General features: G+C 38.1%; 1 protein-coding gene across 7 annotated transcripts in view; it reads left to right on the top strand.

The window, feature by feature from the left end:
• Positions 1–2,045: 2,045 nt before the first annotated feature.
• The window catches only part of GRIA2 (glutamate ionotropic receptor AMPA type subunit 2), a 167,634-nt gene continuing 152,959 nt past the window's right edge, over positions 2,046–16,720 (top strand). For 2 of the 7 annotated variants that reach the window (XR_004625798.1, XM_034661466.1), the window contains exons 1-2: positions 2,051–2,598; positions 3,133–3,273. Coding sequence is in view for 6 of the 7 variants with exons in the window: in XM_034661466.1 (XP_034517357.1) it covers positions 2,511–2,598; positions 3,133–3,273 (229 nt within the window). In the remaining variant the exon portion in view is untranslated. Of the gene's footprint in view, positions 2,599–3,132; positions 3,274–16,720 lie in introns of all 7 variants that reach the window. The other 5 variants (XM_011225043.3, XM_011225042.3, XM_034661467.1 and 2 more) reach the window with 4 other exon arrangements.

Genomic DNA, 16,720 nt, shown 5'->3' with positions numbered 1-16,720 from the left:
ACATTTTTTAAAGAAAAATTCAATTTACATTAATCTACATTTTAAACATCGTTCATCTTATCCATATTTGAGCTCCTTTCTCTCTCTCTCTCTCTCCCCTTTCATTCCAAGTTACTTTGTATGAAATTGAAATTCCTGTGGAAAAAACTGAATGGAGAAAAAAAGAAAATAGCTGGAAAAGTATTTTTTACTTTATTCTGAGAAATTATTTATTCATTTATGTATATCTTTTATATATACAATATATATTTCAAATAGGGAATAATTTCAGATCATTTTTTGTGCCTTAGATCACAACTAGTGATTAAATAGGTAAAATTAATTTATTTATTCTTTATATTATAAATTTGGATACATTTTTATTTAAATCTCTTTTACTTTTTTATCCTTATTTAATTTTTAAAAAGCTAAATGCATTTTAATTCACAGGGCCTGTTTTACATGTAATGAATTACTTATTAACAGACTAAAATAAATTCTTGGTGATGAAATTGGGAGGTATTTTTACTAAGGTATTTTACTAAGCTTGGTAATAGATTATGGATAGTTCACGTCCTGGCTTAGGAGTAAATATCTAAAATCAAAAGAAGGGAAGACCATAACTTGTTATCACAGATTTATAGGATTTGAGAGCAATAGAGGCCACTTTGCCCATCTTCCTCATTTCTAAAATGGAGAAATCAAGGCCTGGAATGATTAAGGGGCAAGTGTTCGGTAACAGTCAACGAGGAGGTTGAAGGAATGATATTAGTGTGATAACTGCACAGGAAGGCAGCATGGTAGACTAACACTCTTGGCATTCTGAAGTATTAGCAAGTTAATCCTTTAGTATTGTGGGCTTCAATCTACTGCCTTCTGGAAACTGTCCCTTGTACTCAACCTTCCTTTATTTCTTTGTGTAAACCAAAAAAGCCATTAAACTTAAGAATTTCTGAGGCAGCAAAAGGAATTGCCAGAGCAGGTTCCCAGGCAACTGCTTGGCAAGCAGTAAGAAGTGCATAAATTCCGCAGGGGGAAGTCTAGTCTTAGATCCTCCCCATCTACTCCCTTCCCACAAACTTTTAATCCCTAACCTCATCTTTCTTTCGCAGTGATCTCAAGATCGTGGGTTTAAAGTGATGAAAACTTAGCTTACTTTCTTTGAGCAGCGATTTCTCAAAACTCAGGGCCACAACGCGTTGGAATATCGGGTTTCTCACTACGTCCCTGGGAAAGATTGTGCAGCTCAACGGCCTTTCTAGACTTACTTCATCTTCTTTCTTTCTCCTATGAGCCTTTCCTTGAAACGGAGTCTTCTGCTTTCGGTAAAGAAAGGGCTTCTAAAGAGCCAGGTCTACATGTCTTTACTATAGGAGGGAATCTGTCTGCGGTGAAATCTGCGAGACCTGCACTCAGCTGGCTCTGCAAGTTGGCATTATGACCCAATGGAACACACTCTAAAATATGGGATATCCATGCAAAGTATTTCAAAGATTCAATCTTGATCTCCTCTTACACGGCTTTAACCTTTAAAGAAAGAATTTTGGTTTTTTCCCCCTGGATGCTGGCTACATCACATTTAGCAAAACTTCACGATTTTGGAACAGTTCTCCGATAGGTATTTTGGTTTCTTGTTTGCTTTTTGGCTGGGTCAGGTGAGGTGGATGGTAGTTTTTCTACATTGCTAGGTGAGTTTTCAGAGGCCACAGAAAATGAAAATAAAAATTAGTTTAAATGTAAAACAGCAGGGCCTGGTGAGAAAACGCTTCACCGGCAACAATTAGCAATTCGGCTTCTGCACAGCAGCCGGAAATCAGCTTTGCTGCGTTTGGTCCAGGCTGGAGCATCTCAGCGGCAGCTGCGGCGGCGGCACAAAGGTAGCACGAGGCTAAGAGCGGGGCGCTGTCCTCGGTGCTGAAAGGCAGAAGCGCTTGGTGGGCGCGACAGCTCGCGAGACCCGAGGTCTAGCCCAGTGGTAGCGGCTGCCCGGCTGCGAGCCGCGCTTTCTCAGCGCCGCGCACGCGACGCTGCCAGGGCAGTGCGGGGTGCGGGGTGCGGGGGAGGGGTTGGACGCGCGCGCCAGCAGGCTGCCGCGAGTCGCGCACGCGCGCCCGGGACTGCCTGCTCCTCTGTGACTTGCGTGTGTGTGTGTGTGTGTGTGCGCGCGCGCGCGTGTGTGAGACAGAGGGGAGAGGGAGAAGAGAGCGCGAGAGAGGGTGAGTGTGTGTGAGTGCATGGGAGGGTGCTGAATATTCCAAGACACTGGAACCACAGCGGCAGCTCCGCTGAAAACTGCATCCAGCCAGTCCTCCGGACTTCAGCAGCAGGGACAGGGCGCAGGGCATCAGCACCCACCAGCAGGACCTGGGAAATAGGAATTCTGCCTCCACTTCAGGTTTTTAGCAGCTTGGTGCTAAATTGCTGTCTCAAAATGCAGAGGATCTAATTTGCTGAGGAAAACCGCCAAGGAAGGAAGAGGAGGAAAAGGAAAAAAAAGGGGGTATTTTGTGGATGCTCTACTTTTCTTGGAAATGCAAAAGATTATGCATATATCTGTCCTCCTTTCTCCTGTTTTATGGGGACTGATTTTTGGTGTCTCTTCTAACAGCATACAGATAGGTAGGTACCCTTTGTGCTCTGCTTTTGAATTGTGCATAATTTGGTGGTAATCTTTGTTCACAGTGGACAAATTAATTCATGTCATGTAGACTTATGTCATACCTTGACTGCATTCCAGATTTAAACTGCCTAGAATATACATGTTTTTCATAGCATGAAGCAAAGGGAAAAGGCTATGGCTCTGATACAGTAGAGGAAAAGGTGTTCTCATTTCTGATCCCCAAATTTTATTAATTCTGCCTTAAACAACATTTTCCTGTTTGTTCTGATCCTCTAGGGGGTCTGAATGCAATGCTTGTGGTTACCAGGGAAGGCTAATGCTTCTGGCCACCTACCTTGCCCTCAGACTCTCATCTGTGTCTCGACCCCTTAGCTACCATTTGGAGATCAGCTCCCCGCTGCCCGAGTCCCTTGATGTGTTTATTCGGCCTATTAGCGAGAATAAGGGACTCCTGGGCTGTTGGGCGCTAGCGGGCTCCCCTCCTTTCCTTCCCTGGTACTGACACTATTCTGCTTGGTGTTTGTTCTTTGCAGGGGGGCTATTTCCCAGGGGCGCCGATCAGGAATACAGTGCATTTCGGGTAGGGATGGTTCAGTTTTCCACTTCGGAGTTCAGACTGACTCCCCACATCGACAATTTGGAGGTAGCAAACAGCTTCGCAGTCACTAATGCTTGTAAGTAATGAATATTCATGTCTTTTGGATGTCGCACGCGGAGAGCCCGCGAGTGTGGGTTGGTGTGTGTGTTTCTGTGTGTCAGTGTGTGGGTGTGAGTGACTGCACACGCGCGTGCGTGTGACGGCGTAGGAAGAAAGTGGCTGCAATCTCGGGGACCCCCGCCGGCGGGGGGGGGGTGTTGGAGAGGGAGCAAAAGGCATTGAAGAGTGTGCGCACTAGGGAGGTGGGGTGGGGATTGGAGCTTCCTTAGATTCTGGGGTTCTAGCTTATCTTGAGTGCTTCAAGAGAAGCCCTCCTTGCCCCCCCCCCCGCCCACCTTGCGCGGCTGGTGGTACCCTGACCACAGAGAACACGTTTATTCCTTCGGGCGCACTGTCGGACTGCTGGATAGATACCACGGGGGACTGCCAGAGCCCGGCCGCCTGCCCCGGCAGCTCCACTCCTCTTCCGACCCCGGATTTAAATCCACAGCCCCAGCTCCGGTTCATTGTATGAACCCCACGAGCCCTATATTCCCTGCTTCGACGGGACAAGTTGTTAAAATGGTTCTGGAGTTGGGTTCGGGGTTGTTACATAACGCCCACCCGAGGGGCTAGGCAAGGCGCGGCGAGAAGCGAGGCTGACGCAGGCCCACGGCCCGCCGGGTCGGGTAGGGGTGGAGGGAGAGCGCTGTCAATTTCTCTGTGCTCCGCGGCTCTTCAGCCCAAGTTGAAGGGGGCGATTCCTCCGTGGGCGCCGCGGTCGACTCGCCGGCCGGGTGCGCTTTGTTCTCAGGTAGCGGGGCTCCAGCAAAGGCAGCGAGAGGAGAACGACCCGAAAGCAGTTGGATCCGGCCGAGTTTGGAAATCTGAAGAAGTCGCTGATCAGCCATTTTAGTCTTTGCAGTTAGCCGTATGAGCCCTCTCACTCCGCTCAGGGTTCCGGGACACGCGATGAAGCTCTGTCAAAGCTTCAGACAAAGTAACAGAATCCAAGCCATTAAGTCTCTAAAAGGTTCAATGGGAACGCTCGCGGGCTCCTGTCCCGGCGCTCCCACCCCTGCGACGGCCGTGGGCAGTGCAGCCGCCGCCACTGTACCTTCCTGCCCTCCTCCCAGCAGCTGCCATCATTTCCTGCCTACCGCGTGGGGAGATTCTTTCCTCCCTTAATGTTCTGAGTTTTTATTAGATAGTTATCAGTTAACAGGTCGCAGATAGCTCACCTTCCACTGTGGCTACAGTGTAGGGGCGCTAGCGGAATATTCCCACAGAAAAAGCCCAACCGCAGTGCTCCCACATTTAGGCAAACTGGTTGTCCTCTCAATTCCCCGTACTGAGCCTTAATCATATATTCGCTAGGTTAGCTTGATTAGGGTATCAGGAACATCATCAACTCATTTTGAAACTACCACCGCTCTAATGAAGAAATGAAACAATTTTCGTTTACTGATAGAACAGGGGCATTATTACGGTCATGTTAGATGTCTAGAATCCAATTGTTTTTAAAGAACCTGTTTAAGAAGGTTTCAGTGCTGTATGTTTTCCTCAAATGTTAATACCAAACGAGAGAAGAAACTGAAGGGAAGGGCGTGCAGGGAGATTGAGAGAGAGAGAGAGAGAGAGAGAGAGAGAGAGATTAAAGTGGATTTGCAGCTTTAAAAAAAAAAACTCCCTAAAAGAACATTAAGAATATCTTGACAAATTTCAGTACATAGATACATACAAAAAAGCCACTGTAGTTTAAGTATTGAAGGTTTTTATACCCCCGACCTATTAACCTACCAGATTTAGGTTATTTATTTGATTTGATATCAAATTTCTGTTTTTTTCCTGAATTATGAGTTTAACCTACGTCTGTGCTAAGTGTCTAACTGTAATTGTATATACTAGTGTGAAAATGCTTTGAAAAGTAATGAAACTAAGGCAAGGCTATGATTATTGTATGTAGATTTCTAAAACAGTGTGCAAGTAATTGACAGGTACACTTTTGAAAATGGTCAGTGTTTGAGAAGTTCACTCATTGATGAATATAAGGAGAGTGCCCAACAGAAAATAACAGATATGTCCATGGAACAAAACGAATATTTCTTGATTCTAAGAGATGTTGAATGACTGTGCTGGGGCTTTGTAAAGGTTAAAGATTATTTTTGGTTTAGGCTTGGTGACTGGTTTAGGTCTTCAGTCTCACTATTTTTAGAATAGGTTTATTTTTAATATAAATAGTATTGAAATAAGTTATTCAGACAGAAGATGTATATATATTAGCACATATATAACTCCATGAATTTCCACAGAATGAATACATCCATGGCACATGAATTTCATCCAAAAAAACACACACACAATTAAATTTGTTTGACCACACTTCTGAGAAATGGGGAAAATCAGATCTTTATTTTGTACAGATTTTTTTTTTGTTTTTCTCAGAAAATGAATCTGAAATAAAGATGCATGTCTCCAGAACCCCAAATTACTCTTCCATGGGTTATTATTCTAAGACACTAAAACAAATTGTGGTAAGCAACTGAATGCCTTTTCAAGTTTGGCATGTGCTTATCAATAATCTTACTGATTGCTAAAGAGAACTAATGAAGTACTGTTATACAAAAGAGACACGTTGGATAGAATTTTCTGCAGTTGACATTGATTCATTGAGCAAATAACAACATTTGTGACTCAGTTTCTTCATTCCCTTAGGAATTTCACAATCTAGAGCCTGTAAAATGACCTGGAGTGTTCATATCCTTGTATCCCTCTTCATTTCTTTTTCTTTTTCTTGCCAAGGGCAGGAGAAAAATGTGAAATTAGTTTAACTCTTTATGTTGATGTAAACTACAACCAAGAAGTCAATAGTCAAGAAATGAAGGGAAATCTCTAATCTCAAGTTTGTCAAGATGAGTCTTGATCATCTTAATTCTGCTCAAGGTTTTTCTCCAATGCGTAGCCTTTGTTTGCTTGCTTTTTTGGTCGGGGGAGTCCATGATTCTTTACTCTATGAAGTGGAAGCAGCAGCATCAAATATGTTGATAGCTAAGACCGAAATGACTTCCTCTCATCTCCTCCAGAAATCTAAGGAATTCTATTCTTTAACTCCATTATTTAAATATGTATCATCAATTAATCTTTGTAAAGTAGCTTGTTGTTTCACCTAGTTAAATTATAAAAATCCCATAGAGTTAAATGTATATATTAAGAAAGTGGAGTTTTATAACTTAATAATTTCAGGGTAGAAAAGAGATTAGTTTACTAATTTAGTGTTATTCCTAAGATAAAGGAACTCAATTTGGAAATGTCTAGGTTGACATTGATTTAAGGATCTAGCAATGTCTACCAAATGGGTTAAGGTTATGCAAATGAAGTGAAGTCATTATATTGTCAGCTATGTAAAATGACTATGCAGGGCACCAAACTCCCACATCTTTCCCTTTTACAGTCACAGTGGGATAGGGAAAGTACCTGTTTGTTCCCATTTGTTTCCATGGGTACCTGAGGAGATAAAGACAGATTTCCAATTCTTTCTTTCTCTCTCATCTCTCCCTCCCCATTCCCTTTCCTCCTTCTCTTTCTTCTTAGCTAGAGAAAGTACTAAGATTTTTTTTTTCCCTGAAAGCTGTTAAAACATAAACCTTTAATATGGGAAAATACAAACCATAAAACCAGGAGGAAAAAAAAAAAGACTAGCTTCTGATGTGTTCAATAGTTCAGACTAGTGATGGGCCTCAAGAATTCCCCCTTCCTTCCTTCATTCCTACCCTCCTCCTTTCCTTTCCTCCTCCCTCCCTTCCTTTTTTCCTTCCTTCCTCCCTCCCCCTTCCTCCCTGCCCTCTTCCCTCCCTCTTCCTTCCTTCCTTCCTCCCTCCCTTCCTTCCTCCCTTCCTTCCTCCCTCCCTCCCTCCCTCCCTTCCTTCCTTCCTTCCTTCCTTCCTCCCTTCCTTCTTCTCTCCCTCACTACTGTGTTCCTTCTTTCAATATTTATTGAGTGCCTTTTGGTTGTCAGAGAATAAATGAATATTTTTCTCATAAAAATTCATTTTTTTTTCTAACCTTTACCTTCTGTAATCTTTTAAATAGTTTTCAAAGTCTTTAGACCTTGAGGCCTTCAGTGTGCCCTGGCCACTGTGGTCTTGTCTAAGAACCTTAGTATGAGGATGTGAAGATATTCTAATAGTTCTTATACAAAAGCAATGTATTACAGAAATTCAGATTTTTTTTAAATAATAAATTTGATTTTGTCATCTGTGTACGTACCACCATATTATATATAGTTGAACAAAACAGCAGATTTTAGGAAAAAACTAAATATTTTTATGTTCTCAAAAAAATTTAATAAAGTAGTTCTGTGCTCATTACCAAAATTTCTTTAAAATAAAACTGTCTAAAGAAGCTACAAACATGAGTATTGGATCCCATAGGGCTTTAGAATGAACACTTTTAAACATTAAATTTCCTCTTTAAAATATTTCCTTTCTATTTCTCTTCATGAATGATTTTGACAAATTGCTATTAGTTTATTTTTAAATAATTTAATAATTTTATATTTCAATCCATAAAATAAATTATAAAAATATTTAAAGAAATAACAGATAAAAATCTACTTTTTCTCTAAGCCAGCAGATGGGGATGTTGGAGAAAATATTGTTCTTAGTAAAACTGTTGCGCACACTAAATACCTTTTGAAACATTGTAAACACGTTTAGAGAAATTGAAAAAATATTTAAATGGCATTTACTTTGAAAAACTTCATTTAAAATGCTGTTCGACAAAGAACTAAAGTGCCTTTTAAAAACAGAATGCCTTTGATTTTATATAGATTATCTTGAATATCCTTGTATAATTGATTACTATAATAATAAATAATTAATAAAGGCTTCCATAGACAGCATTGATTATAAATGCTCTCAGAAGAGAGAGAATTCTGAAATTGTATTTTTTTGGCTTTTTAACCTTGATTCTTCAGATATCATTTTTAAGGTGAATTTCTTATCATTGAATTTGCGTTGTGAATTATTGAAATTTTGTATCTGTATTGATCAAATTAATTCACGTTTGCTAAATATTACATTTTCCATGAATGTGACTGTATGTATGTATATGTGTGAGTATGCATATGTTTATGTATAGTTATAGGTGGGCTATCCTGTCTTGCCATTTTTATTGAGGCAGTTACTAAAACCTGGAGTTACCAACATATGCAAAAATTTCACAAAACTAGAATCAGCTTGGATGCTATTAAGCCAAAATAAGAATTCATGGTACGAAGAAAACCATGAACACATGTACCGGAACACGATACCTTACAACTTGGTGGTATAAATGTTGTTATATTCAGATGGAGGTTACAAAGAAAGAAATAGCTCCTGTTTGTAAGAATAATTAATTTGTCACTAGGTTTTTTTGTAGTTAAACTTTCATACTTCACTTATCACAAGAGAGGTTCAGGAAAATGATACATTACACTAAATAGAAATCAAAGAATTGCATCAATTGAAACATTCTATTTTAGTATAAGAGAAATTAAGTATTTAAATAAAAAATACTATATGAAATGATAAAAACTTAATGAGAATTTATTCCTGTGCTATTCCTTTTTGAGGTCTTGCAGGCTTAACCTGCTGACTCAAAAGGTATGGAGCATTTCCGTTTCACATCAAACCTTTAAAGTGATAAGGTCATTGCACTGTGACATTATGACAACAGAATGCTGATTCATGATCAGACCTCAGATCCTCTCATAATCTCTTCCAATAACACTGAACAAACTTTTGAACTTTCCTTAGAGCCCCCCAATTCCTCATTATTCCAGCATGTGTTGCTGTGTAATTGAGTTTTCAGAGAATACGGTTTTTTCCTTCCTCTTCCTCTCTTCCTCCTCTTTGTCCTCTCCTTTTAAAAAAAGGCAATGGAAATAATCTGCAGAGCAAATGCAGGATATAAAATTTAAATTTAAATAGAGATTTTTTTTTTGAGTGAACAAAGGATACATTACACAGAGCTAAAATTTTACATTCAATTTAAACATTTTATTGGGATGTTAATGGCCACTGGATAAATTATGTTTCCTTTCTTCCCCCACCCCCCAACTGGATTCTACTGAAGTTTCCCTAGATATGATTAAAATATTAGGTCTTTTATTATGGCAATTTACAGCCAAAATTCCTGAGATTTTTCTCTAGTGATTTGAGTAACTAATTGCCAAACCTTTTATATGACTAGGTCTCTTCACTACAATAGGAAAATTAGTTGAATTCAAAGTTAAAATTTCAAAATCCCCCCTGATTTGAAATATTTCAAACATCAAAATGTTTTTCAAAGCTGATTTTACTAATTTGGAAAAAAAAAAAATGAACGTGGTTCTCACAGTGGTGTTAAGAGTCTAACATGTATTATTTTTCAGTACTATTCAATTTATTTTCTCATTTTTGATAATTTTAATTTATAGAAGGAAATTATTTAAAAATTAACTTGGGTAATGAAAATATGGCCTTCATAAAGGAGGCAGGATCATGCCATTGTTGTCTTTGTATCCTTCAGAAACCCTAGCCTAGTACCTACTGCACTGGGGGACTTACTGATCATTTATCTATTAAACACATTTAATTTTATAGCAGATTTTCTTATTATAGAATTATACTTTTTAAAGTCAGAATTTTGCTTTTCCTCTCCATTTTGGTTTCAAAAGAAACACTTTACTTGTAGTCTGCCTCATATCCTAGATAGAGGTGTAAAATATTTTTCATTTCCATCTACAAGCTAGATAAGTTCAAAGTTATCGTCTTTATTCCTTAATATACATTGCTATACATTAAAGTGATTTGCCGAATAGAAGTAGAATACACCCTTCAGAGTGCATTTAAAAACGCTGTTCGGTGATGCCAAAGCCATGTTGCTAGTGGTTAGAATGCAAGACTCCATTAGAAGGGCCCTGAGAGTTATGGGTGTGCTCGGCTTCCATTTTAGTTTTGGATTNAGTTTTGGATTTTTCTCAAAATGTGACTATACATATTCCTTGAATGGCCACAAAATTGTCAGTCACCCCCTACCCCTATAATATAATATATCACGATTTTNTAGTTTTGGATTATACTCAAAATGTGACTATACATATTCCTTGAATGGCCACAAAATTGTCAGTCACCCCCTACCCCTATAATATAATATATCACGATTTTCTGTATTAATCTTGTAGTGCAAATTTTTTAAAAAGTACCAAATTACCATTTTTTTTTCCTTTTAGAGGCTATCTCAGAAGGAGGAGTTTATGGACAGTTTCTTGTGGATGAGTTGCTCTAATATTTGTGCTAATTTGTGTGATTTTTTTATATGCATGCTTTTTTTTTTAATATCAGCAGTTTACCTTTAGGATTTATTTTCCAGTAATTTAGCTTTGTCCTGTTTTCATTCTGTAGATAACTTGCTTCAGCAAAAATCCCTCAACTTGTTATGATACACTTTTAGTTTTCATACATTAATTGACTTATTGAAAAAAATCATTTAAAATGCTTACTACTGATTTGTGGCTTAAGGTCAAAGACAGTTTTAAAATTGAGAGCCTTGACATTTTAAGTGTCTTCAACTGGAGAACAAATAGGTTTGGGAGAATACAGGGTTCATTATAGGAAGGAAATTTATAAGGAGATAGCTTCTTAGATTGCTCATTTTCATATCTTTTCACATTACTCAAATCAATGACACATGCACTCATCATAGTTTACTATTTAGATCGTTCTTTTAAAGAATTTTAAATCATAGTGTTATATAGTTTACTTATGGGTTTGTTAATACCTATATTGTTTCCTCATGATTTGAGCACAAATTGGGTTGAACTAAGTGACTAAATTTTAGTATGTCCAAAACGTTTTGAATATGTCATCATATATTTTCCTATGGAATTTATTAACCCTTCATATACAATTAATTTTAATTGATAAATACTATGATATTCACTTTTTAAAAAAGACTTAATTTATTTATTTGAAAGGAAGAGTATGAGCAGGAAAAGGGGCAGAGAGACAAGAAGACTCCCCACTGAGTGGGAAAAACAATGCATGGGCTGGATCCCAGGACCCTGAGATCATGACCTACATCATGACCTAAGCAGAAGTACATGCTTAACTGACTGAGCGACCAGGTGCCCCTGATATTCACTTGTTTTATGGTCCTCTGATACTTTCACTTTGATTGAATTTCAGTGAACCTCACAACATGCTCCTTCAGTGCAAATATTTTTGGTCTTATCTTTATAAATACCCAATTATACTGATAGAAATGATAGAAATATGAGTATATAAACTGAATAAACTGTGTGCTTATTATTTGAATATAGCAAAGTGTTACCTGATTCTTCACAAGAGAATATGGCCTTCGTTGACCATTTCTAACTTCAGCATAAATTTAATTGAAACTCAAGTTATATAGTTTGATATAAGAAAAGATTTTCTCAGCCTGTAAGCCTTTGCAGTTGATATTAAGGCTTTACATTATAATCCTATTCTCTTTCAGATTTGTTTTCATTTCATTTTACAATTCCCCTAGTACTGGTATTCAGTTCATTGCAGTTAAGGATGTCAGCAATTTGTGGGTTTTTTTGTTTTTTTTTAAAGATTTTATTTATTTATTTGACAGAGATAGAGACAGCCAGCGAGAGAGGGAANAGGTATTCAGTTCATTGCAGTTAAGGATGTCAGCAATTTGTGGTTTTTTTTGTTTTTTTTTAAAGATTTTATTTATTTATTTGACAGAGATAGAGACAGCCAGCGAGAGAGGGAACACAAGCAGGGGGAGTGGGAGAGGAACAAGCAGGCTCATAGCGGAGGAGCCTGATGTGGGGCTCGATCCCATAAGGCCGGGATCACGCCCTGAGCCAAAGGCAGACGCTTAACCGCTGTGCCACTCAGGCGCCCCAGGATGTCAGGAATTTGATTATGTTTTTTATTTCTTATGCAAGACTAAAAGGATAGAATGAAATAAATATTTTGAAATAAATATCTTCAGGCCAAGGGGAAAAGTATTTTGTAAATCGAAATTGCCACATTTCTGAAAGTGTGGGAAGAGGGCCATGGAAAAGCAGGATAAACTCCAAGAGACTGTGTAATGTAGTGTACTAGGTAGGGCAGTAGGAGTTGGGAACTGGAAACTCTTTTGTTTAAGTTTCTCTTTGGCTTGGATTCCCCCCCATTTGCAAGTCTATGGTCAGTCTTCATCTACACTGGCATTGAACTGCTACAAAACCATGAATTCTTACATTAATGTTACTTTTGACAAATAGAAACTATTAACTACTTCCAGAGAGAGACAAAAAGGAAAAGAGGCATTATACATCCTTTTATGCAAAACACCCATTTTAGGCATTTTATCATTCTGAGCTGGTAAAAAAGTATTCCTTGGTATTATGAGGTAAAATACTGACTGAAAAGTTTCGGAAAACATTGTAGATAAAAATACGTAATGTGGCACATCCTACTAGACTTTGAATTTAGGAGGGGCCTGCACGAATCATAGTGGACTTGACATCCTGCTTGGATGCTGAGACATTGTAGCAACGCAGCTGCTTGATAAATGCTAATAAGGCTCATCCCTAGAACGTGTGTCCTTCAGTGTGTTACCCTGTGATAATATATTCTGTTTCTTTCACATCTAAATAATATTGTAGCGATCCTAGATATATTTTAAAATATATTAGCATCTTAGAAGAATATTCAACAAAATTAATGATAATTCACAAACAATATATAATTTTTGTCATTAAAGTTAATTGTTTAAAAGTTCTTGGAGCTCCTGGGTGGCTCAGTCGTTAAGTGCCTGCCTTCGGCTCAGGGCGTGATCCTGGTGTTCTGGGATCGAGCCCCGCATCGGGCTCCTCTGCTATGAGCCTGCTTCTTCCTCTCCCACTCCCCCTGCTTGTGTTCCCTCTCTCGCTCGCTGTCTCTATCTCTGTCAAATAAATAAATAAAATCTTAAAAAAAAATAAAAATAAAAATTCTGAAAGGATATTTTGGCATGGAAATGCTGGACACAATTCTTTCAATCCAAAGAATAAGGATCATCAGTTTGGTCAATGTATTTGAAAATATTGTCATAAATATTTTAGTGACACTAACTTGGAACATTTTTAACTTATTCTTCAAGGGCTTCATGTGAGCTATTTATTGTGGATTACAGACATTTAGGGGGATTGTTTTCAATGATCCACCAACCACAGAAATAGCTCCTACAACTCTGGAGTTGGAGGAGGGGCTTCCTAGAAAAAAAAAAAGTCTCATCTCAAGCCTTTGGTGAAGAAAGTTCTGGAAGTGATGATCTCTAGGGGTGGTAGGAAAGGTGTGTGCTTTGTTAGTTTTTCTTGAAAGATACATTTCCACTTATGTCATGATTTTTCTTTTCTCATGTCTTATCTTGTGAGGAATTGAAAAATTTTAATCGTTTTTAATTTCCGTAGGAAATGGAGATGTTGGGCTTTGTAATTCCCAGGCACTTTCATAATTTATAGCTTTATTTGTTTTAACAGGCTTTTAGTTTTTACAAATTTCTGGTGTTACTACTGATTTATATATGGAGAGGAAATTTTAGGAAGAGAGGCAAGAATTCACAGGGAATATCAAGGAATGATATAGTTTTAGTGCTTTGATGGAAAGGAGGATAAGTCTTCATCTTTATACTAGGAACACAGAGAAGTCAAGGATTGTCATCTTAATGAGAAACGCATGCAGTTTGCAGCCCTGGTAACATGCGAGACAGAACAGCATTGGCTACAAGTCTGAACTTGGAACCAAATTCTAGTCCTATTGTTAGATGAGTGACATTAGACAAATTTAATCTAGGGAAGTCTCAGTTTCCGCCTTTGCAAAAGGGAATCGTACATTAGAGGATTGTTTCAAGGATACACAGTAGGCATAAAACGCTGCATACTGTGTTTGGCGCATCTAAGGGCATGAAAATTAGTGAACTTTTATTATTACTTCCTCTGTTACGATCTTTAGGAAGTTTTGATGCGTATTGATATAAGAGGTGGGAAATAAAGAAGAACGCATTTCTGGTTTCTTGTTGGAATCTTTTTCTACTGTTCGTATACCAGAGCAGGGCATCTGTTGTTTCGTGGCAAAGAAGAGACTAGCAAAATAAACCATATAAACCACTTAAAGTTATGTTTGGTGCACTAAAGTATGAAAATGATTTTTAAAGACTGAGGTGCCAAAACTCGGGTGATACCACAACTTTCCCTTTGTAGCATATCACTTACGTTTAGGATGTCAGCAGTTTGGTACTCTTTTATCCCTGGTAGAGCTTTCAAGCACCTAATTAAGATATCGTTTGATCTTTTTGAATGGTGCACATTATAGATTCCTAATGCTTTATTTCATTTAATTAATTAAATTATATTTATTTAAATGAAAAGCATGCAAGAGACCAGAGGCTTTGAAATCAGGCAAATAGGGGTTTAAATATGATCAGTTGCTTTACCATACAAAGCATGTTTTTTTTCTCTTTGTAGGATGAGGCTGTTTCCTCCTCACACCTGATATTATTGGGGGTTTAAATGAGAAAATAAATGGCCTTGATTAGTTTGTCATAAATGATCCAAATAGCCCCTTCCTCTGTGTATCCTAGCCCTTTACTGGGAACTAAACAGCCTGCTCACAGCAATGGAGGAGAATAAAATTCTTGCCTTCAGGGAGCTTATGTATTTGATACCTTTGTATTTATGTGTCATTTTCATCTTTTCAAAACACTTCCACATCCATTTGGTCTTTATAGTAGGTAGCTCTGTATAGTTTATAGGATAAATGCGGTTATTATACTGATTTCCAGAGGAGAAAACAGACATTAAGTGAATTGTTCTAAGCCACTGCAGGTTTTTTGGAGGAGCTCTTGCCTGGAAAACAAGCCTGCTGCTTCCTGGGCCAGGCCTGTCCCCAATCCTAGGCAGCAGTGAGGCTAGTGTATTAAGATGAGCAGATGTGGTTTGAAATTATGACACCAACATTTACTACTAGTTGTGTGAATCTGTATATATCAGCTAAACTTTCTAATCCTGTTTTTTCCTCTGTAAAATGAGAGTCATTGTGATGCCTGCCTCATAATATAACTGTCAGATTTAAAGGATAATAGTTGCCCAATATAATATAGAGATTAATTGCTAATTTTAGTCGTTTCAATCCCCTTTAGTGTGTATTAGTCACATATACTTGGCTCCATCCTTTTATTTTTTAAGATTTATTTATTTGAGAGAGAGAGAGAGAGGAATGGGGTGGGGGGAAAAGACGGAGAGGGACAAGCAGACTCCACATTGAGCACAGAGCCAGACATGGGACTCGATTCCAGGCCTCTGAGATCATGACCTTAGCCAAAATCAAGAGTCAGACACTTAACCAGCTGAACCACCCAGGTGCCCCTTGGCTCCATCCTTTTAGATGAGTGGAAGATAAAGTAGCTAAAGAGAGCTAATTTAGCTCTTTATGGAATTTTTAATAAACTTCTTTATATGGCCATTCCAACTAGTATTAGAGACTAGGGTTTTATTCTATTATCATTTTTAGGAAACGTGAATATGCACATCTTACAGTAATTTTGCTGTGTCTTGATCCACAAACCTTATCCCCAAAATTCAACAGATAAACAGAAGGAACTGAAAATCATGAATAAGTTAACAAAAATGTAGATTCTAGTTAGCTTTAATTGTGACTAGCGAATTTTATTGTTACCACTTTTGCCATCAATATATTTGAGCAAGTAAAAATGATGGCAGATCATTCCCATGAATAGTGTGACATTAAACACAGGACATGTTCATTGTGACTTCTTCCCTGAGGATCAATTATCTGCAACTCGCTGCTGGTTGGTTGGCCCATTGTCATCTTCCTTGCAAGTTCCTTCCTAAGCATGAATAAGGGAGGCTCTCTTTTCCTGTTCCTGTTGTGCTGGAAAGGTTCAAGGATTTGATAAACTCGAATAATTACTTGCCTGGAGACCACTTCTTCTGGAGAATAGAGAGATACTTTTTGAGGGGATGTAACCACTGATGGGAAGTAAAAATAAGGAAATCTCATAAATGAGTTAACATTTTTCTTTGTTTATAAACTATTTTTTTATTATTATATTGTGTTAGTNTAAAATCTTAAAAAAAAAAGTATTCTTTTAAAGCAAATCCATATATTTACAAGATAAAGTTATGTTGATAACTTTTGATTTGGACCGAGGTAGAATGCATTGGATAAAAGTCAAATGCTTATCTTCAAAATACTTATGCCTACATGTCTACCTTGTTAGTGTGTGTCAAAGCTTATCACAGGATTTTCTTCTTTCTTTACCTCTTTTTTCTAACTTTTAGTAGGTATCTGTTCTATGCCAATCCCTTGATGATGTCTGAGGTGACAAGAAAGATAAGGTTTCTGTATTGGAAATTATGCATGGGTCCAAAATCTTTTTTTATGGCAAAAGTAGTAGTTGGTCTAGGTTAGCTAGGTGATTTT

Source organism: Ailuropoda melanoleuca, chromosome 5 (genome assembly GCF_002007445.2).
Source record: "Ailuropoda melanoleuca isolate Jingjing chromosome 5, ASM200744v2, whole genome shotgun sequence".
In the NCBI taxonomy this organism is placed as follows: Eukaryota; Metazoa; Chordata; class Mammalia; order Carnivora; family Ursidae; genus Ailuropoda; species Ailuropoda melanoleuca.
Note: the sequence above shows the minus strand (reverse complement) of the source record. Positions and strands in the feature narration are given on the sequence as shown.